Source organism: Bos indicus, chromosome 18 (genome assembly GCF_029378745.1).
Source record: "Bos indicus isolate NIAB-ARS_2022 breed Sahiwal x Tharparkar chromosome 18, NIAB-ARS_B.indTharparkar_mat_pri_1.0, whole genome shotgun sequence".
In the NCBI taxonomy this organism is placed as follows: domain Eukaryota; kingdom Metazoa; phylum Chordata; class Mammalia; order Artiodactyla; family Bovidae; genus Bos; species Bos indicus.
This window is the reverse complement of record NC_091777.1, coordinates 36,556,537-36,577,638: the sequence shown is the minus strand read 5'-3', so window position 1 is coordinate 36,577,638 and position 21,102 is coordinate 36,556,537. Positions and strand designations below refer to the sequence as shown.

The following is a 21,102-nucleotide window of genomic DNA, read 5'->3' as shown; positions in this document are numbered from 1 at the left end:
ACAAATGCAAACCCAGGGAGTCCGGCTCCGAGTTTTCTCCTAACAACCACTATATGTGTTGAATAAAGAAATAATTCCTAATCAAAAATCCTGTCAAACCAGAGATCACCTGGAAAAGTCAAGAGCCTTGACTCTGAATTCATCTAGACTGCAACAGAGCCTGCTCTTCCTCATTGGTTTTTATTGATCAAATTGTTCATCTGTGCCAGACCCAGTCCTCTCTTACTTTTGTTCAATGATAAATGAAAGTGAAAGTGTTAGTCACTCAGTCATGTCTGACTCTTTGTGACTTCATGGACTGTAGCCCGCTAGGTTCCTCTGTTCATGGAATCCTCCAGGCAAGAATACTGGAGTGGGTTGATCTTCCCACTCCAGGAATCGAACTCAGGTCTCTAGCAATGCAGGCAGATTCTTTACCATGTGAGCCACCAGGGAAGATGATAAACATCAACAAATAAAAAGAAAAGAAAGAATTCCTGACCTATTCTTTAACCACTTCGAAACTTTGGGTTTAATGGAGGAGGAAACAGGAGGCCCAGAAGTTGCTATATATGCCAGAGGTCACACAGCTAGCTTGTTGGTGACAGACCCAGGATTTGAACCCACAGCCAAGACTCCAAGCCTGTGCTCTTTCTCTCAAGCTGCTGGTGCTTGAACGAAGGACTGCCCTAGGCTGGGCCCCCATGCCTCACCTCAATGATGAAGTTGCCGATTTCATCTGGGTTGGCTGGCCGAGGACGGTACATGGGTGTGGGGATGAAGGATGGTGCCACATCGTTGCGGAGAACCACCTCAGGCCGGGCCTCCAGACCCCGGTGGAGCTGGGTGATGTCATAGTCCTTCAGGAAAGTGAAGGAGAACATGGAATGGAGAAGAAGCCTCCCACTCCCCCCATTTACATCTCATCCCACTTCTGTGCCACTTGGATGTTTTGGTTCAAGAGTAGGTCTTAGAAGACAATGTCAGAGATCTCTGAAAGCCCTAGATTCCACACCCCCTCCTCTCAGATTAAGCACAGGCTCAAGGTTGGGGTGGCTGGGGCCAGAGACTGGAGCAGTGGACGAGGCACCCTCTCAGAAAACTGACGCTTCAGACCAGGGTCTGGGCGACACAGCTAACATGGTCAGTTGGTTGACCCAACCATCCCTGCCAGGGGCCATGGGGGCACCGCCTCCCAACCCCAGGAGGGCCCCCCATGCCCTACCTGGTCCTCCTCGCCACCCCCCTCTTCGCCGTAGTAGAAGACGTTGTCACGGGTATCATCTTCTGGGAGGAGAAGGGGTTCCTTGATCTTCCGTTTCTTTCTCACCAAGAATAGGAGCACCAGCAGAAGGACTGCAAGAGTTGGGGAGTGTGAATATTCGCCCCCAAGCTCTTGAAGTCCCATGTAATTTTTGATCCCTCCACTCAGTAGCCGGAGCTTTACACACTTCAGTGGCCCCTGTGCACCTAGGAAAACCCTCACCTCCTCATCAAGGCTGCAGGACTGGCCCCGACCTGTCTCCAACCCTCCCTCTCTGGCCAGGTCTAGAAACAGTGGCCTCCTCAGGGCTCCTCGAATATACCCAGCAGTCTCCCACTTCAGAACCTTCATCCTGGCTCTTTTCTCACCTGGAACACTCTCCATGCATACACATGGCTCTCACCTTCCTGCTCTCAGCCTAAAACCACTTCCTCCTACTGGTATTCTGACTTCATTCCCCCACCTGTAATTCTCTATCATTTTACTGTTAGTCTTCCCATATTGATGTACTGGTCCTTATGGAAATCCTCCTTTGTGGGATGGGGATCTCCCAGTAGATGTTTGTTTGTTTGTTTGTTTGTTCTTGGCTGTACCATATGGCTTATGGCAGCAGTCCCCAACCTTTTTGGCACCAGTTTTACCGCTACTTTCTTCTCTGTGGAAGACAAATCTTCCACAGATGGAGGTGGGGGATGGTTTCAGGATGCTTCAAGTGCATTACATTTATTGTGCACTTTATTTCTATTATTATGATCAGCTGTACCTCATCAGATCATCAGGCATTTGATCCTGGAGTTTGGGGGCCCCTGGCTTCCTGGATCTTAGTTCCTTGACCAGGGATTGAACCTGGGCCCACGGCAGTAAATGCACCCAGTCCTGACCACTGGACTGCCAGAGAATTTCCAGATGTTACTTTTCAATATGACTTTTTCAGTCACGAGGTGTCCCATAATAGCCAGAGACTTTAAGTTCAAGACAAGACAATGCAACTTTGATGTGGTACAGTAATCTGAATTTAGGTGCAAACACTATTTTGGAATTTTAAGATAGAGACTGGGTTTCAGTGATATGATCTAAAAGGCTGGAGGTCTATTTGGACACAATGGGAACTGGCTTATTAGTGCCCAGCTGCTGCCCCTAACTGTTGTGACTACCCCCAGTTAATTCCACATGAGGAGTGCAGTTCTGGCCCTCCCTGTGGCTGTTTAATGGGGGAGGATACAGCCATTGCTCAGCTTTATCCCCCTTTTTCGCCTGCTGAGGGAACCATTGTCCTCTCTAGCCAGACAAAACTGATGGAGCCATCTTTGGGAGTCCCTGGGTTCTCAGGATGCACACCCTGTGTGAGTCAGACTATGGCCTTTCCCTCCCCTTTCCTCCCCATTGGCTTAGGGAAAGGCAGGAGGCAACCTGGACTGCCTACCTGCACCCAAAGCCTGTGTTCGGCTGCCTACTGTTACCTCCATTTGGACTTTTCCCATGGTCCTTCCCAAACTGGTTAATGGAAACTCCGTGTTTCTACTTGTTCAGGCCTTGAAGTCATAGATGGCTCTTTTTCTCATCTGAATCTTAATTGATTCTACCTTGAAATATGACCAGCTCTCACCACCTCTAATGCCACCCTGGATCTGAGCCACAACTCCCCCCTCACCCCCAAATTATGGTAGTAGCAGCCCTCTACAGTCTCTTCAGGAGGAATCCTACAAAATTCAAGTCAGATCACATTGCTCCTCTGCTCCAAACCTGATGACTTCCCATTTCACCCAGAGTCCTTACAATAACCCACAATGCCCAATGCAATGCTCCGCCACAGCCATCACCTCTCTTCTCCCTCTTGCTTTTTCCACAACAGTCATTGCTGTTTCTACACAAAGCACAGAGCCACCTCAGGACCTTTGTACTGGCTGTTCCCTGGATATCTGCATGATCTGCTTCCTCAACTCATTCAGGTCTTTACTCAAATGCCCCCTTCTCAGTAAGCCTGTTCTTGCCGATCCTACATAAAATACCAGATCTCCTCCTCTCACTTTCTTTTTTAATCCATAGCAACACCCATTTCTCTGCTGGCTTATTTGCTATCTGCTCTCTGCATTGGAAAGTAAGCTCCATGAAGGCAGGGGCTGGTCTGTTTTTTTTTTTTAATTAATTGGAGGCTAATTACTTTACAATACTGTGGTAGTTTCTGCCATACATTCATATGAATCAGCCATGGGTGTACATGTGTTCCCCATCCTGAACCCCTCTTCCACCTCCCTTCCCATCCCATCCCTCAGGGTCATCCCAGTACACCAGCCCTGAGCACCCTGTCTCATAAATGTTTCACTCTCAGCACCTAACACAGTGCTCAGTGCAAGTACGATGATTAAAGCTTGTGCTTATTGCATTCATGCGTGATTGAATGGGTGTTTTTTGTGTAAGGACAATTCAGAGAGTGAAAAAAGTAAATGTGATAGGTTCTACCATGACAGCAAAGAAATTAGTTTCTAACTAAACACTTCTGCTCACTAGACCAGTGTCTCTCAAGCTGAAACATGCATTAGAATCCACTGAAAGGCTTGTAAAAATACAGATTACTAGGTCTTACCCCTAAGCTTCTGACTTGGTAGGTCAGGTGTGGGCCAGGGAGTTGGCCTAACCAATTCCTGGTGATGCTGATGCTCTTGGTCTGGAGACTACACCTTCAGAACCACCACTGTAGCCACCAGATGATGTAACAGCAGGGCCAAGTCTGCTCCCCACTGTATCCCCAAAGCCTGGCACCTCCCAGAGGCCCCATAAACATCTATGGACTAAATGACACTTCCAGAATTAAGAGGACAAGGAACAGATGGGCAATGTCGGTGGCTCGAGTCTCTACGTTTGGGGTGGACTCAAGTTTCTAACTACCCCAACCTCAGAGGGAGAGGGTGCCAGCACTCACGCAGCAGAGCCAGGGCAGCACCCAGGATGGGGAGGAGGAAACCCCACGTCCAGGGGTCCCGGCAGGTCACCATGTTGCCGTGGCAGTCACACACGGTGGCTCTGATCACTGTCAGCTGTTCCTTGTTGCCGTGGTCGGACAGGGAAAGGTGCACATCGTATTCGCCTTGCTTTAGGAACTTCTTCAGGGACAAGGCTACTGCGTCTCCTGGAGCAGACAGATAATTATTCACCTCGGAAGGCCACGAATGGTGGGAGCCAAGCACACCATGATGGAGAGTTGAGGAGGCAGACTGCATCTGGGCCACAGGGAGCAATGTCGTCAAAGCAAACTTACGCCAAGTGTTACAAACGGATACTTGGTCCAAGCCAAATCCTCCACTGAGGGAAGGATTATTTGGATAGAAGAATAAAGTCATCATTCTATTTAAGAAAATCAATAATCACAGTATTTCTAAATATGACATTTTAAAAAATTCATGGCATGCAGGGCCAATAATTTCTGAGCATTATTAGCTGCCAGATTGTTCTTTGCTTCAAAACAAACAAGCAAAGAAACAAAGTTCTTCCTAAGAGACAGCTAGCACAATCTTTTAATATTTATATTAACTGGCCACCTGTTTCTCTACCTGAAAGTTTACTACCACTTGTTATGGCAGCATTTTGCTCTTTCAATTGTATATATAATGTTTATACCTTAACTCTATGATAGAATTTCAATATATCTGAAACTTGGATATTTCTGAGTGAGCATCAGTTATTAAGAAATCCAAATGCATATTACCTGGCGATGTAACTGATACCAGGAGCAGATCAGAGCATTAGTGACTGCACACAAGCTCAGAGGTGCCGGCAGTGAGGCTGTGCTGGGCACCGTGCTAACTGGCCTTTGAAGGCCTGGGGCAGGCAGCAGGCAGCCACAGAGCCGAAGCCAAGCTTTGGAGCAGCCTGCACGACGGGAGCCACTCTGGGGAGGCTGCTTGGCCATCATGGAGTGGGGATGGGGGCTATGTTTGTGGGTGAGAAATATAAGGTCAGAGGCCTCTCTGCAGAAAGGCCTTCGGTTTAGACCCAAGTTTCTCAAGGTGGGTGCTATTAGCTTGGGTGGAACTATTCTTCATCACGAGGAACTTTCCTGAGCACTCAAGTCCTCACCACTAAATGCTAACAGTGCCCCCCCAACCCCACGCATCATTGGGACATTCAAAAACAATCCCGCGTTTCCAGCCCACCTGCCCTCAGGCTTGCTGGCCTATTTCAGCACTGACCTCGAGCCACTTTCAGTTCACAGGCTCTGCACACTCCCTGGGCCCCTCTTAGCTGAAAGGCCAGAGGGAGAATTCACCCTGTTCCCACTCAGCAGTGGCAGACAGACAGAGTTCTGCACGCTGGATGTCTGGTCCACCGAGTGGAGAGGCCAACGTGGGGCATTTCACCAGAACATCCCTCCTGCCTTCCTGCTCCCAGGCTGGAGAGCTGACTTCTCAGCTGATGATGGTGCTGGTGGTGGCAGTGGGGACTCAACTGACACTTATTACATGCCAAGCCCGACTCTGATCTTCACCTCAACTTTAAGAGACAGGTTCTGTTACCCCTCATTTTACAAATACAGACACTGAAGCTTAGGGAGGTCAAGTAACGAGCCCAGTTCACATGGGTATAGAGTTGGGATTAACTCCTCTCACAATAGAACACAGACAGATAAAACGACTAAGTCAAAACCAAGAACCAATGGTAGTGTCAGGCGTTGGTACCACTGGGCTTTGAGGTAACGCTCACTCTTGGCAGAGCCAGATTGTGCCTGTTGGTGAAGACGGCCACTGGCATCGACTGAGCACTGATGCACCAGAAGAGGTAGGTGCCTGTCGTGTACTCAGTCTTCACAGTGACTGTACAGAGGTACAATTACTGGCACCATCCTCCAGGTGGGGAAAACTGCTCAACAGTAAGGTTCAGTAACTTGCCCACAAGCTGGTGAATGGAGAGGCTGGATCTTGAACCAAGGTGTTCTGACTTCAGAGGCTATGCTCCGTAAACCAGTCAGGGAGGGGAAAATGGCTTTCAGGCCACAGGGAGGTAATAGGAGACCAACTTGGGCTTCCTCGAGGAAAGGTGCTGAGTATATACCCCCAAATCAGAGGAATCATAAAAACGGGACAATGTGTGTGTCTGAGGCAGGTCTCCTCAGTCCTTTCTGGACAGGCTCAGCAGCAGCAGTAGACACCAGGCATTTGGTTACTTCAGGGAAGAACCTGAATGTACTGGTTCCCCATTCCCCTCTTGGGGGACCCTAGCACCAAGAGGAAGAGGGAGGCATTTTAAACCAGGGTGAGCTTCTCCAGGGGCCTTATTGGCACTTGGGCATGGATGCACTGTTTTTACGCACCTGAGTCCTTGCCCATTTGATGCCAGTAAGTCTCCTCTTCAGTCCTGTGACAACTGAAAAACCACTGAAGGCTGAGGAGCGTTATGGGGTGGGAAAGAGAAAGGACAGGGAGGTGGTTGGGAGCAGGGGCATGAGGGCCAGGGACCTTGTCTTCTACTTCTTTTCCACTGTTTACCCACACTGTGCCTTTGGACATGCCATTTAACCTTTCTGAGCCTGATTCTCATCTGTAAATAGGGATAAAAATACTGATCACAGAGGATGGTAGAAATTTAAAATAAGTATAAAAAGCATCTTGCAAATGGCCAGGGGTGGATAAATGGTAGGCAGCAGAGGATCCTGGTAGAGCAGACTTCCTGCATCCCAATCATGGGGCCATTATTTTCTATCCATAATGCCCCTGACAGGATATTTAAGTTTCTGTAAGCCCTGGTTTCCCTATCTGTCAAACGGGTGCACATACATGTATATGTATGATTAACAGTACCTGCTTTACAGGGTTATTGTGAGGATTCAGTAGCCGAATCTGTGTGAAGTGTCTGAAGTGCACATAGCACATAGCAAGCATGCTCAGGCATGTTAGTTATTACTGTGCTGGGTTCCCGACTCTCTCATTATGTCATAGTGAGAAAGGCATGTCCCATCTCTCTCTGGGCCTCAGTGCTTCCAACTGTATAGGAAAGTGGTTGGGCTAGAATGGTCTTTAAGGATTCCTGTGGATTCCCAAAGGTTTAGACTAAGTTAATAAGCAGCATTTGACTGACATCGTCTTTGTGTGTTATTGGCTGTGCAGCTTGCAGGATCTTGTTCCTTGACCAGGCATCAAACCTGTGCTCCCTGCAGTGGAAGCCAGGTGTCCCAACCACTGGACTGCCAGGGAATTCCCCTGACTGACATTCTTGAGGAGACCGGTAACTCAGTGACCCACAAGATGGAGCAGGAAGGTAGATGCTGGATCTTGGTAGGGGAGAGAGGACCCATTTGCCACCACCACTCAGTTACCTTTCTCGTTGACTTCTGCTGTCCAATAGACGTCCGAGTCGTGTGTGAGTTGGGCCTGGAAAGGGGCAGTGTGGGGGGACAAGTCCTTGTCTGTGATGTTTAGCACCTGGGGCACAGGGCTTTGGTTGCAGATGGTGATCTGACGGGGCTCGGGGACCGGACCGTGGTCATTGATGTCCATCAGTGTTAGCAGGAGGGTCCCTGTGCCAGTGGTGGGAGGGCTCCCTGTTCAAATCACACATATGATCCCTTTTCAGCATCTGCCTTTGGCTGGGTTGATGAATCCATATTAAGCTCCCCTAGGACTTATCCAATAAACCTCAGAAGGGTCCTGTTTACTGTCCAACTGTAACCTTTCAAGAGTTTCCCTGCCCTTGCTTCATTATAAATCAAACCAGTGATGGCAAATGCATGGCAAACATGCCATCATTCTCATTTTGTGTCCACAGCAGACATCACTAACTGATCACAGCACAGAGACTTCATTCAGACAGCCACTACCAATCTATCACCAAGAGAAAAAGATTGGCCACCTCAGGGCTAATGTGTTTGCTGACCAGCTTCAGGGAAGTTTCACTTCCCAGCCCTGCAGTAACCTCTCGCCTGCCTCCAGGTCTTGGTTCAGTATGTGTCAAATAGAGATGTTATTACATCAATATCCCCAACCATGTCGTGGCATGACATCACTCATCAATCGTAACACTTGTAAGGCAGCCCCTTTTAATCAATCACAAGGGGAAACCAACAGGCCAATTCAAGGCTCAGTAAAGCACAAACAGGCTGAAAAGTGTCTTTAGGATACCTCCTAACTGCTGGGTCTTAAGGAAACTGGAACCGGCCAACTCTAGGACTGACCACTCTAAGTCTCCTCCGAGAGACCACTTTGACCTCTCAGATAGGATTGCTGACACTCCCTTCCCCACATCACACTCAGCCTGCAGAGGGGATCTGCTGTGTCCTGGGCTCCAAAGGGGCCCACATAGAGGGGCTGGAGGGAGCTCTCACCATCATCTGTGGCCAAGACCATGACTTCGTAGATGTTGTTTCTCACAAACTGCTCATCCTCACGGTCCAAGACCCCTGCGGCAGTGACTTGTCCACTGTCTGGGTCCATCGCTAGCCACCCTGCTGGGTCTCTCAGGATGTGGTAACTGGAGCAGAAAAGTTGCAAAGAATCACACCCAGGATACTTAAGAGTTCTAGTGTCATCATTCAAAGTCTCCTCATGTCAATTAGCAGAGGGTTTCATGGGACTTGGGGCTCATAGACAGGATCACATGGAAAACGCATCTCACCCCCAATTGGGCTCCTGAGCTGAAGGTGGGAGGGGGCCAGCAGGGACATGTGAGAGGGATTGGGGAACACCTGTCCCCTGGACTTAACTTCCTCTGTACGGAGGGTAGGAAGGGAAGACCCTGTGCAGGGGTGGTAGTCAAAATATTTAACAGTCTTTATGGCAATTAGAACAAATACTGATGCATATAATAAATAACCCATCCAACGTACCCATGTCTTTGGCTGAACACGAGCCGAACCCCTGCGTACCTGATCTTCTGACTCCCCTTGTCTGGGTCCCGTGCAGTGTAGGCACAAATAGGCTCCCCAGTGGAGATGCCCTCCTGGATTTCGATGACTTTGGACGGGGGGACAAACACGGGTGGCTCATTCACATCCTCCACGAGGACCACTACGGTGGCTGTGGAGGTCGGGAGTTTCACCACAAAGGGAACCTCGTTGATCACTTCGACGTACAGGGTGTGCTGGGTTTTGGCCTCAAAATCCAAGCCCTGGGAGAGAATAGGAAGGAGGATCAGAGTCGTCATTTTGTGAGGAGGCCCCATGCCGTGCTGTGATGTCTGGAAGAGAGGGCCCATCACGAGGGGCTGGGGCTCCCACCAGCAACAATGCTGCCTCTGCCCTGCCCCATAGAGCCTCCTGGTTTCCTCCTGCATTTCTGGAGTGGATACCCAGTGGGGCCTTCTCAGACCATCACCCCAAAGGCAACTAGACTAGTAAGCCCGAAGCCTAGAACTGGTTCTCAATGGGGTGATGACCTCCATAGTGGTTGTCGTCGGAACTTGGAGGGGGCATTTCTAGGTGTCCTAATGACAGGGAATGCCACTGGTGGGGGCAGGGACACAAAGAACTATCTCAAGTCCCACGGGACTTGCCAATATCCCCCGGACATTCATGTATTCCTGGGCATGAAGCTCTGTTTATAGTTACAGTCTAGAATGTGTTTTCCATACAAATCAAGTTTTTGGTGTGGTTTTAATTTATACTAAATTTCCTAGGAATGCAACTTCTGAGGGGAGCTCCTCAAGTTGTTTATTTGAGGTTCTGGAAAAACATCAATACCACTTGTGGTATGACTCACTTCAGCGACATACAGTATCTACTACACTTGGCTAATTCCACAAACAGATGCAAGAAACTGACCACTTCATCATGTTTTCTAGTATAGTTGTGCCCAAAGGTATACACAGGGAAGCAGTTTATTATCAGTAACTTTTCCTGAAAATCCTCCTTTATTTTAATTAGGGCATTCCATTTTTCTAGAAATTACATAAGTTATTATAGAGAAGTTATAAACAAAATTCATTTTACAATGTGAAAGGGGCATTACAAAACTTTGGTTACAAGGAGGGGACAGCTTTTAAACTATTGTGGCTCAGATGGTAAAGTGTCTGCCTGCAATGCTGGAGACCCAGGTTTGATCCCTGGATCGGAAAAATCCCCTGGAGAAGAAAATGGCAACCCACTCCAGTACTCTTGCCTGGAAAATTCCATGGACGGAGGAACCTGGTAGACTACAGTCCACAGGGTCGCAAAGAGTCGGACATGACTAAGTGACTTCACTTTCACTTTCTTTCTCAAACTGGGCCATTCTTTATAATAAACCAAGACGTAAAAGACATCAAGAAAGATTAGTCTGATTTTCTTGAAGCATCAATTTTACTCAAGATTTTTCAAGAGGCAAGGGTATGCCTAGATGTAATTCAAAACAGTTAAAGTAATTTAAAACTTTTAAAGTAAAACATTTTACTATCCAAACACTAAGATGTGAACTATGGATTGAAGGCAAAATAGCAAGGATTCCAATAAAACAGACCTTCTGTGTAAGACCAATTAGGAGCAGCCACTAGACACACTGGGAGGATGGGCCCCACTGACTGGCCTCAATTGGATCAGTGACTCTGTTTTATGAACTGGGTCTCTGGGGAAGATTTAAACAAAGGAATTCCCCCACATAAGAGGGATGGGAGAGTGTTGCAAGCCACGGGCCTGGTGCACTCCCTGTGAGTGGTCCCAGGTATGTGTCCCAGGCAAGTGGTACCCCTAGTCCTGGAGACTGGAGACCTCCCCGCCCCAGGTGTGGCCCTTGTACAAAGCCCAAACCAATTCACCTTCTGGGTGGTCAGGATACCCTGGTTGCTCTCGGGGTCAGTAGTGATGGTAAAATGGTCCCCGTTGTCACCTCCCACGATGCGGTAGGTGGCACGCCATGCTGGTGAGTTAGGGGCGTCCAGATCAGTCACTGTCAGCCTCTGCACCTCGTGGCTCACTGTGTTCTCAGGCACACGGGCCTCATACTGTCAACATGGAAAACACAACACTGTCAGAGCAGAGAAGCTGACTCCTCCGAGAGGCGGCCCTCCTCTCTTCACCCGCTGTGAGTCCTCCACCCAACTCCAGGGGAGCCCCATGCTGCTCACCCTTTCTGGGACATGCACAGATGCAGAATGCCCCAGGAGTCAACTTCACAGCTTGCTAGGACAGACACACCACAGTGACCCTGGGCCTGCTTTCCCTACATCCCACAGCCTGATGCTCCCAGAATCTCAGCCATCCGGGTGCCCAAGCCCCCAGGGAGAGTAGTCACCTGTATCTAGCTGAGATCAGAAAGGCACAAAGAAGGTGGCAAGAAGGGCTAGGTGTCTGATTGCTCTGGGGCACTGACCAGGGACTTTTTTGGAAATTTAGAACAGATGGCCGTGATGGGGAAATCAGCTATTCAGAACAAATTTCACCAGGCCTGAACAGTATTTAGCAGCCCAAGTTACCTAATGATGGAAGCGGGTGGGTATCATCTTGACTGGCACTGAGTCCTCTGTCATGTCAAGTGACAGGCATTCACCGGGGGTAGGTGGGCAGATGTAGGTGTGAGTCAAGTTAGGAATTTCCATATCAACAAAGATTTTCATATTGAGCACTTAGGTACCAGGGATTATGCTAAGAACTCTACATAGATTATTTCATTTAAAACTCAGAACAATGCAGCAGGTATTAACACTGTCTCCATTTCACAGACTAGGAAATAGGGCACAGAGAGGTTAGGTGCTTCCCCTCAGGTCACACAGCTTACAAGTGCTGGGGCTGGGACTTGAAGCAATGCAGGCTGATTTTGGAAGTTTCATCAGAAAGGAGAAACTTAGCTCCTCATCATCTGACAAGGAAAGAATGAATGGAGGAAAGGGTGTTACCTTCTGGGGATCAAACACGGGAGCATTGTCGTTGGCATCGAGGATTTCCACTATGGCCATAGCCGTGGTGCTGGAGCCGTCCCCATCCATGTCTGTGGCATGGATGGTCAGTGTGTACTCGGGGACTCTCTGGGGAGAAAAGGAGAGCGGGAGTGGAAGCCGCTGAGAGCAGGGCACAGCCTTGAGTGTACGCGGAGGGAGGGGAATGTTTCTCCTTTCCAGTGTTCACCTGATCCCTTGCTCACACACTGCAGGGAAGACCAGGAGCCAAGGGTGGAGGGAGAGGGGAACTGTGGATCCAAACGGTTCTCCTGGGCCAGTCAGTCGTGGGGTGAAGCCTGGGCACTGCCTCCTGACTCAGGGAGGATCCAGAAGGGGGGCTCTGAGCAGGAGTTTGGCAAAAGTATGAATTAGGGAACTCTAGTACCTATGGAGCTAACTGCTTTGTGGTACACGTGGGACAAATCTGGGCAATGTGCATGCTAAGTGAGCCATTCCAAGAGGAAATGAGAAAACCTACGGAAAATATCAAATGTCTGTGTTTCACAGCTGCCTCCTCAGCTTTAATGAGATGGCTTGGCAGAGCGCCAACAGTCCAAGGGTGCTGTGGGACATCGATACAGCACCTGGCCGCAGCCCTTCCTGGCCGACTTGGGCTCTGGGGCAGGGGCTTCTGCTCTGAGTGTCAGGGCCTGGCCTGGGCAGGCAGCCCCTTCCTGAAGGGCCACTCACTTCCCGGTCCAGGCCACTGGAGATGACGCTGATGGTACCCGTGCTCCGGTGGACTGTGAACATGAGGTCATTCGGGTCCTTTGGCTCTTGACTGTGGATGGAGTAAGCAACCACACCGTTGTAGGTGTTAACGGCGTCGTCCTCATCCGTGGCTGTCACCTGCATCACGGAAGTGCCTGGCGGGGAAGAAGGGCTGATGAGTGAGCACCCTGCCCTCCCAGTGCCAACTTTAGCCTCACCCACTTCTGGAACCCTAAGAGGTTCCACCCTGCACGTCAGTTTGGACCCACCTTCCCCTCTCATCAGAGACTGTTAGTTGCTGCCCACTTCCCATTCTCCCTACTTCCTTAGAAACATAATCCTCATAATCACTCTAGGTTGGGCACAGGCCCACCAGGAACCAAGGCCATTTCCCACCGCAGGTAGCTGTGGCCATGAGACTGAATTGTGACAAATGGGATAAATACCTTCAGGGAAAGCATTTTTCTGAATTAAGGGGCTTACTCTTCCCACCCGTTCCCTCCTTCCAGAAGTAATGGCTGGAGCTCCAGCAGTATTCATGAGGTGATCTTGGGAACGAAGCCAAAATAGCAAAGCAATGAGACAGACGGAGCCTAGGTCTCCCACACTTTAAAGCACCATTTCAACCTGGCCTGACCACGTCTAGGCTTCTGGAATACAGGGGGAAGAGGCTCCATCTTGCTGAAGGTAGTTTTTCTTTTAAAAATGTCTACTGCAGCCTCACCAATTCACATTTCTCTGTAATTTTCTACAACTCAAAGGAAGAGGGGTCCTCCCCAGTAGCACCTGTCTGTGAGGTCATTAATGTGTAGCTATTTCTCTAGTCTTTTGCCCCAATTAATTTTCTCTCTTTTTTTTTAGCTGCACACATGGCATGCAGGATTTTAGTTCCCCAACCAGGGATTGAACCCACGCCTCCTATATTGAAAGCACAGAGTTTTAACTGCTGGACCATCAGGAAAGTCCCTACTCTAGGATCATTCTTATTCAGGGATTTTGGGATGGAGTGGGGAAATATGGATTTTTAAGAGGATCCCAGGTGATCCGATGTACAGCCTAGGAAATCGCATGTGAAGGGCTCTTCCAGACTTTAAGAGTCTGGCTGACCTCCAGACGGTTCCAGTTGACCCAAGGCCAGATCTGGGCCCAGGAGACCTCTATAGCTCCTCACCTCCCCAGTCTCCTTACCAGGTAGCACCCCTTCCAAGACGCTCCCTCTGAAGACATCCTGGGTGAACTTGGGCTTGTGGTCATTCTGGTCTGTTACAATGATGGAGATGTTCATGGGATCTTCCACAGAGGCGCCGTTCTCTGATACAGCATGGCCAAAGAGCTGTGGGGGCACAGGTCTGTGGTCAGTCTGGCACTCCCCTCCCCAACAGGTTCTGGGGCCCTGCTGGATGCTAAAGGTTACTTGCCTCATACTTGGCAATCTTCTCCCGGTCCAGTGGCTTATTCAGCAACAACCAGCCTGTTTCCTTCTCTATAGCAAAGATACCCTCTGGTGGGCTGTCTGCCCCAGGCCCCGTGATGCTGTAGAAAATCTTGGTGCCTCTGTCCTTATTAGATTTGAGCTGGAAGCAAAAGAAAATGGCAGCTGAAAAAATGATAACAATCTCACAATTGTAGCAAAGAACCCTCTATGGAGAGGGGTGGAGAGGCATTGCCTGATCAGAAATTGCTCCCATCACAGAGGCTTTCCTTCTGGAGGCCCCAGGGCTTAGCAGCAAGAAACCTCACACTCAGGCCTTTGAATGAGGGTCCCTGCAGCCACCAAGCCTCCCGGGGGGAAGGCACAGCCATACCTGATTCAGCCTCTGGGGGAAAGGACCCTTGCCATTCTCAGGCACAGATATTGGCGGGACCACCCATTCTCTCTTGCGCCTTCGTAAGACAGGTGCGGGTGGGGAGATCTTCAGTGCTTTCCTTTCCTGCAGGGAGAGAAGATGCCTTAACCCAGGTGTGCAAACACACCTGGAACACACCTATCTCCTCTCACCTATAGGAGCTCAGGATGAGGAGAGAGGCCAGAGGCCTAGATGGGTTTTTTTGCAGAAGAAAACTTGGAAATAATCCAAGTGTTCACTTACAGAGAAGGCCCAATTAAATACACTGTAATATATCCATCTAGTGAAAACCGTATACAGCTCGAAAAATGAGGATGAGGAAGGTCTCTCTGTGCTGATATGGAAAGATCTTTGATATACACTTAAATGAAAAAGAACACAGTACAGAACAGATTAATATATTAACAGTTTAGTGCTCTATTTAACAAACATTTATATAGGGCTTAATATGTGCTAGGCATTGTTCCATCTTTTGTGTAAAAGGGTAGGGAAATAAGGCATATATTCATATCTGCCTTTACACAGTTTGGGGGATACTAGAGAAACCAATAATGGTGGTTACTGGTGAGAAGGTGAGAGGCCTTGTATTGATTTTTTTTTTTTTGCTCACTTATTTATTGTATAAAATATTAAAAAAATTTAATTTTATATTGGATTATAATTGATTTACAATGTTCAGTTCTACCAATGTATTTTTTTAGTTTATTTTTTTATTGAAGTACAGTTGAATTACAATGTTGCCTTAATTACTGCTGTACAGCAAAGAGACGTAGTTGTACATACACATACTGATGTATTTTAGTGCAAAAAGAAAGTGAAGCCATGTAAATGTTATTTTTTTCATAAAAAAGAGGAGGGAAAAGTCTGTTTTATATCTACATATATAATATACATAAATATATTTAATATAAATATAGAACAAATACATAAATCAATTCTAGAAGGAAAGAAACTGGTAACAGGGTAACCTGTGTATTCTGTTAGAGGGGTGAAGGCATTAGGCAGATGAGGAGACACAAGGGGAGGTTATGTGTTCTATAACTTCAATATTTAAAATTTTGGAACCATGTGGATATATTAGCTGTTCGAAGAATTAAAAGAAACAAAGAAATGTGGCCCAGAGCTTCAGGTCCATCTTCCCAGAAAGTGAAAGTGAAGTCATTCAGTCGTGTGCAACTCTTTGGGACCCCATGGCTCCTCTGTCCGTGGGATTCTCCAGGCAAGAATACTGGAGTGGGTTGCTATTTCCTTCTCCAGGGGATCTTCCCAACCCAGGGATCGAACCCAGGTCTCCTGCACTGCAGGCACATGCTTTACCCACTGAGCCACCAGGGAAGCCTATCTTCCCAGAGGGTCTTGGGATTGACAGTCCCATGTTGGGATCGCCTTCACTTGTGGTTTACCCTCAGGATGTGGGAAAGACAAAAAGGGAGATGGGACAGGGAATTCCAGGGAGGAAGAGCACTGGACCATTACTCACAGGGCAGCTCTCAGCCCCACAGGCCTAACTCTGGCATCCCCTACTGGGCAGCAACAAGCACTGCCCTGCTTAGATGGTTGCCCACGCTCAGAGCTATGGGCAACTGACGGCTAACCCTGTGTGCTCTGCAGGGGTAATGTGGCTCCCGACAGCCATGGCAGCCTCGGACTCCTGGCCAGCAGCAAGCTGGGTGTGCATGGAGAACGTTTTCCTTCTGTCCTGCAGGTGCACACGGTGTTTTACCTGGACTGTTTCATCGTTCAGAACAATGAAGTCATCGTCAGTCAGCAGGGCCGACTCTTGCCCAGGGCAGTCTGTGAAGACCACTGTGGGGAAGGGAGGAAAAGAATATTAGGAAGGAGGGGGCTTCTGGAAGCTACCCCATGAGAACCAAGACCTGACAACAGCCCCCTGACTGGATCAAGGGCTGTTCTAGGCCACTGCAGAAGGAGACTTGACTTACTTCATCTGACCAGCTGTGTGACCAAATATGAGTTTCAGATGGGCTCCCAAGTTTGGTCTTGAGAAGGAGGACCACTTCAAGGTTTGTGGGACAAAGAACCAAGACCACAGACATTCAGCAACATGAGACCCATGGAGTCTCACGAGACCCAGAGCTGAGCCAGGATCACAGCTGGAGGCAGAAGAGTTGATGCATTTCTGAAGGCTACATGTCTCCCTACATGCCGTATGCACCCTGCTATGCAGTCACCCACACAGATCATTCTGATAACCTTTGGCTGTTTCAACTTGTCATGATCTTTCTGAATTCTCCCCGCTTGGCCACCCTTTAAATAAGCAGTCTGAGTTAATAACTACCATTCGCTAAGCTGGAGACTGGGTCCATTTCATCTTTACAACTATGCTACCAAGGTAGGCATTAGCCCCTTTTCAAAGAAGAGACAACTGAGGTTCAGAAGGCTGACCCCAAGGCATATACTAGAGAGTATTCACAGCCAGTATTCTTATCCACCCTTCCCTGTGGACAAGCATGTAATTAGGAAACCTGCCAGGGGGTACCTCTGGGCCTGTCAGCACCATGCTCTGACTCAGGGGTTCCCTTATGTTGGACTATGTCGGTTTCCTAGGTGGCAGCACTACAAGGCCCACAGGGAGAGGACTGTGCCATGAAAAGGTCAGGGTGAGGTCTCCCAAGTGTTCTAGTTTGAAAAATTGTCCTTTAGTTTCAGATGATGATGATAATTGTTTTAAAAACCCTTCCCTAAAGAAAGAATAATAGATGAGAGACTGTAAACTACACAAGTAATGTGAACATCATAGCAATATATAAGAATATAACATAAAAAATAGAATTCCAAATAATACTCTGCTATATAATGAATTCCTAATCTCAAGAACAACAAAAAATATATAACCCAGTCTAAAAAGAAAAAGACAAAGGAGGTGAAAAGACATTTTTTCAAATAAGGTATACAACTGGCCAGTAAGCACATGAAAAGATGCTCAATACCTCTATCATTTGGGAAATACAAGAGCTTCCCTCATAATTCAGTTGGTAAAGAATCTGCCTGCAATGCAGGAGACCCTGGTTCAATTCCTGGGTCGTGAAGATCTGCTGCAGAAGGGATAAGCTACCCACTCCAGTATTTTGGGGCTTCCCTTGTGCCTCAACTGGTAAAGAATCTGCCGCAATGTGGGAGACCTGGGTTTGATCCCTGGGATGGGAAGATCTCCTAGAGAAGGGAAAGGCTACTCACTCCAGTAATCAAAATTACAGTGAGATACCACTTCAAACCTACTAGGGAGGCAAAAAAAAGGTAAATAAGATATAAAGAAAGATGACGTCTTCTGCATTGGAAATATGAAATGCTGCAGCCACTGTGAAAAAGTTTGGTGGCTCAAAAAGTAAACATAAAATTACCATATGATCCAGCAATTCTACTTCTTGGTTTACACCCTAAAGAGCTGAAAGTAGGAACTCAAACAGACACTTATATATGTATTTTCATAGTATCCCTATTCACTTCCCTGGTGGCTCACAGGGTAAAGCGTCTGCCTGCAATGCAGGAGACCTAGGTTCGATCCCTGGGTCGGGAAAATCCCCTGGAGAAGGAAATGGCAACCCACTCCAGTATTCTTGCCTGGAGAATCCCATGGATGGAGGAGCCTGGTGGACCACAGTCCACAGGGTCGCAAAGAGTCGGACACGACTGAGCAACCTCACTTTCTTTCATTTTCTATTTACAATAGCCAAAAGATGGAAACAACACAAGTGTCCATGAAGATCTAATAAACAAACACAATGTGGTCTAAACATACAATGAATATACATACATACATGTATAAATACACATTTTTTATAAGGAATGAAGTTCTGACACATGCTATAACTTGTATGAATCTTGAAAACATTATGCCAAGTAAAATGTCATGCATGTGCGTGCATGCTCAGTCGTGTCTGACTCAGAGATCTCATGCATTGTAGCCTGCCAGGCTCCTCTGTCCATGGGATTCTCCAGGGGAGAATACTGAAGTGGGTTGCCATATCCTACTGCAAGGGAACTTCCCAACCCAGGGATCAAACCTGAGCCTCCTACAGCTCCTGGATTGGCAGTCGGATTCTTTACCACTGTACTACCTGCCAGGCACAAAAGTGACTGCACTTATAGGAGGTACCTAGAATCCTCAAATTAACAGCAAGTAGAGCAGAAGTTACATGGGGCTGGTTGGGGGGAATGGGCAGTTATTGTTTAATGGGTATGGAGCTTCTGTTTGGGATGATGACAAAGTTCTGGAGATAGACTATGGTGAAGTGATAGTTGCACAACAATTTAAATGTACTTAACGCCACTGAATTGCTTACGTTAAAAGAGTTAAAATGGTCGATTTTATGTTATGCATATTTTTACCTCAATAAAAAAGAAAAGAAGCAATCTGAAGTAGGAATGCAAGATGGGATAGTCACTTTGGAAAACTGCTGGGGAGCATTTACTGCAACTAAATATACATGCTCCCCAAGACCCAGTAATTGTACTTTGAGGTATAGATACAACAAAGATCCACTCGCTCAAAGGCAAGTATAATAATATTGAGAGCAGCATTATTTATCATAGGTAAAGACTGGAAACAGCTTCAATGTCCATCAAGGTAGAATGAAGAGAAATGTGGTGGAATATTCACATGATGAAATAAATCAATTAGAAGGACATATGACAACATGAATGAATCTCACAAACATGGTTAAGTGATAGAGTCAGATACAGAAGGACATATGATTCCATCAACATGAGGTTCAAAAGCAGGTAAAACTGGGTGAAAGAACTTAAGACATTGGCCATCTTTCAGGGAGAGGAGTTGTAAACGGAAGGGGGAGGAAAATGGTCTTTAAAGCATACAGATCTGACTTCAGCACCCCAGAGCCCCAGACCTCATACACAAGGCAGGCTCCTTCATGGGAAAGCTGGGATGTGCCCATGAGAAAGAGATTACTTAGAAACCAGCTCTGCCTCCTTGACGACATCCCCACTGAGAAGTCCTGGGCTGTGACAACATGCTCGGCTAGCGAGAGGAGGGGAAAGAGAGATCTAGGCCCGAGTCAGCTCCGAAGGGCCCCAAGCACAGGGAGATCCCCATGGGGGAGCCTGCCAAATTTATTTATTTGACTATGCTGAGTCTAAGTTGTGGCATGTGGGATCTTCCTTGTGGCGTGTAGGATCCTCAGTTGCAGCATGCAAACTCTTAGTTGTGGCATGCAGGATCTAGTTCCCTGACCATGGATTGAATCCAGGGCCCCCCGCATTGGGAGTGCAAAGTCTTAGCCACTTGACCACGAGGAAAATCCCTATAGTGAGAGTTTTTAAATTATCTAGAGAAGTTCTTATGCTATGAAGATATAGTATGCAGAATGTAAAACTGCACATATAGTATACGTAATTCTGCACAGGGGGGAAAAAAAAAAAAACACGGGAAGGAAATGAAGCTTTCCAATGGCTGGAGTTACCAGCATTTTTACCTATTTTTCTCTATCTATTTTTCTCTAGGTCCAAGTTTTCTCCTAACATGATTGTGTCCCCACCCTCTCAAATTCATATGTTGAAGTCCTAACCCCCAGTACTGCAGAATGTGACCATATTTGGAGAAAGGGCCTTTGAAGAGATGATTAGATTAAAATGAGGTCATGAAGGTGGGCACTAATCCAGCATGATGAGTGTTCTTTAAGAAGAGGAGGAAATTTGCAAACTAGACAGTTACAGAGAGAAGACTATGTACAGACACACGGAGAAGGCCGCCATCTACCAGCTAAGGAGAGATTCCTCAACACAAACCACCCCTGCTGGCCTGTGCTGATACTGGACTTCAAGCCTCTTGAGTTGTGAGAAAATAAATCTCTGTGTTTAAGTCCCTCAGTTCTCGTTCCTTTGTTACGGCAGCCCTAGCTGCCTAGAATACGACAGGCATCCATCGAGAGTCAGGAATCCCTCCTGTCATGAATTACTATTATTTATAGCTAAAATGTTTATACTTTCTCACTTAATCTTCACCAAACACCCTATGAAGTAGATTTTAGCACCCATTTTCTAAATAGGGAAAATGAGAGGTTAAGTGAATTCACTAAAGTTACATGGCTAGGAAATGGAAGAGCTACAAGTGGTACCTAGACCTGTCCAGATGGAGTTTTTGTTTGTTTTTTTTTTTAACCACTATGGTTGTATTATCTTTCTGATACACCTGAGAGTATGTTTTCTCATCTCCTCCCCAGCCCCCATTACCTGTTGTCCTTCTCCATCTATTGAAATAGCAAAGATTGATTTTTAGAAGCCCAATGGGGCAATGTGATATTTGGAGAAAAGTACTAGATTTGGGGATAATAAAAGTAAATCTCTTAGAGTTGTGAGTTCTAAATGTAAAGAGCTGAAAAATAGGAAAATGCATTATGGCTGCTGCTGCTGCTGCTAAGTCACTTCAGTCGTGTCCGACTCTGTGCGACCCCACAGATGGCAGCCAACCAGGCTCCGTAGTCCCTGGGA

At 47.4% G+C, this 21,102-nt stretch overlaps 1 protein-coding gene across 8 annotated transcripts in view; it reads right to left on the bottom strand.

The window, feature by feature from the left end:
- CDH3 (cadherin 3) overlaps positions 1-21,102 on the bottom strand; it is a 139,320-nt gene that overhangs the window by 24,431 nt on the left and 93,787 nt on the right. For all 8 annotated transcript variants that reach the window (XM_070771946.1, XM_070771942.1, XM_070771943.1 and 5 more), the window contains 13 exons: positions 16,358-16,440; positions 14,593-14,718; positions 14,206-14,361; positions 13,976-14,120; positions 12,767-12,942; positions 12,035-12,163; positions 10,958-11,143; positions 9,096-9,337; positions 8,556-8,701; positions 7,551-7,775; positions 4,164-4,370; positions 1,205-1,335; positions 693-839 (listed from right to left, as the gene is read on the bottom strand). In XM_070771946.1, coding sequence (XP_070628047.1) covers positions 693-839; positions 1,205-1,335; positions 4,164-4,370; positions 7,551-7,775; positions 8,556-8,701; positions 9,096-9,337; positions 10,958-11,143; positions 12,035-12,163; positions 12,767-12,942; positions 13,976-14,120; positions 14,206-14,361; positions 14,593-14,718; positions 16,358-16,440 — 2,099 coding nt within the window. The remainder of the gene's footprint in view (positions 1-692; positions 840-1,204; positions 1,336-4,163; positions 4,371-7,550; positions 7,776-8,555; positions 8,702-9,095; positions 9,338-10,957; positions 11,144-12,034; positions 12,164-12,766; positions 12,943-13,975; positions 14,121-14,205; positions 14,362-14,592; positions 14,719-16,357; positions 16,441-21,102) is intronic.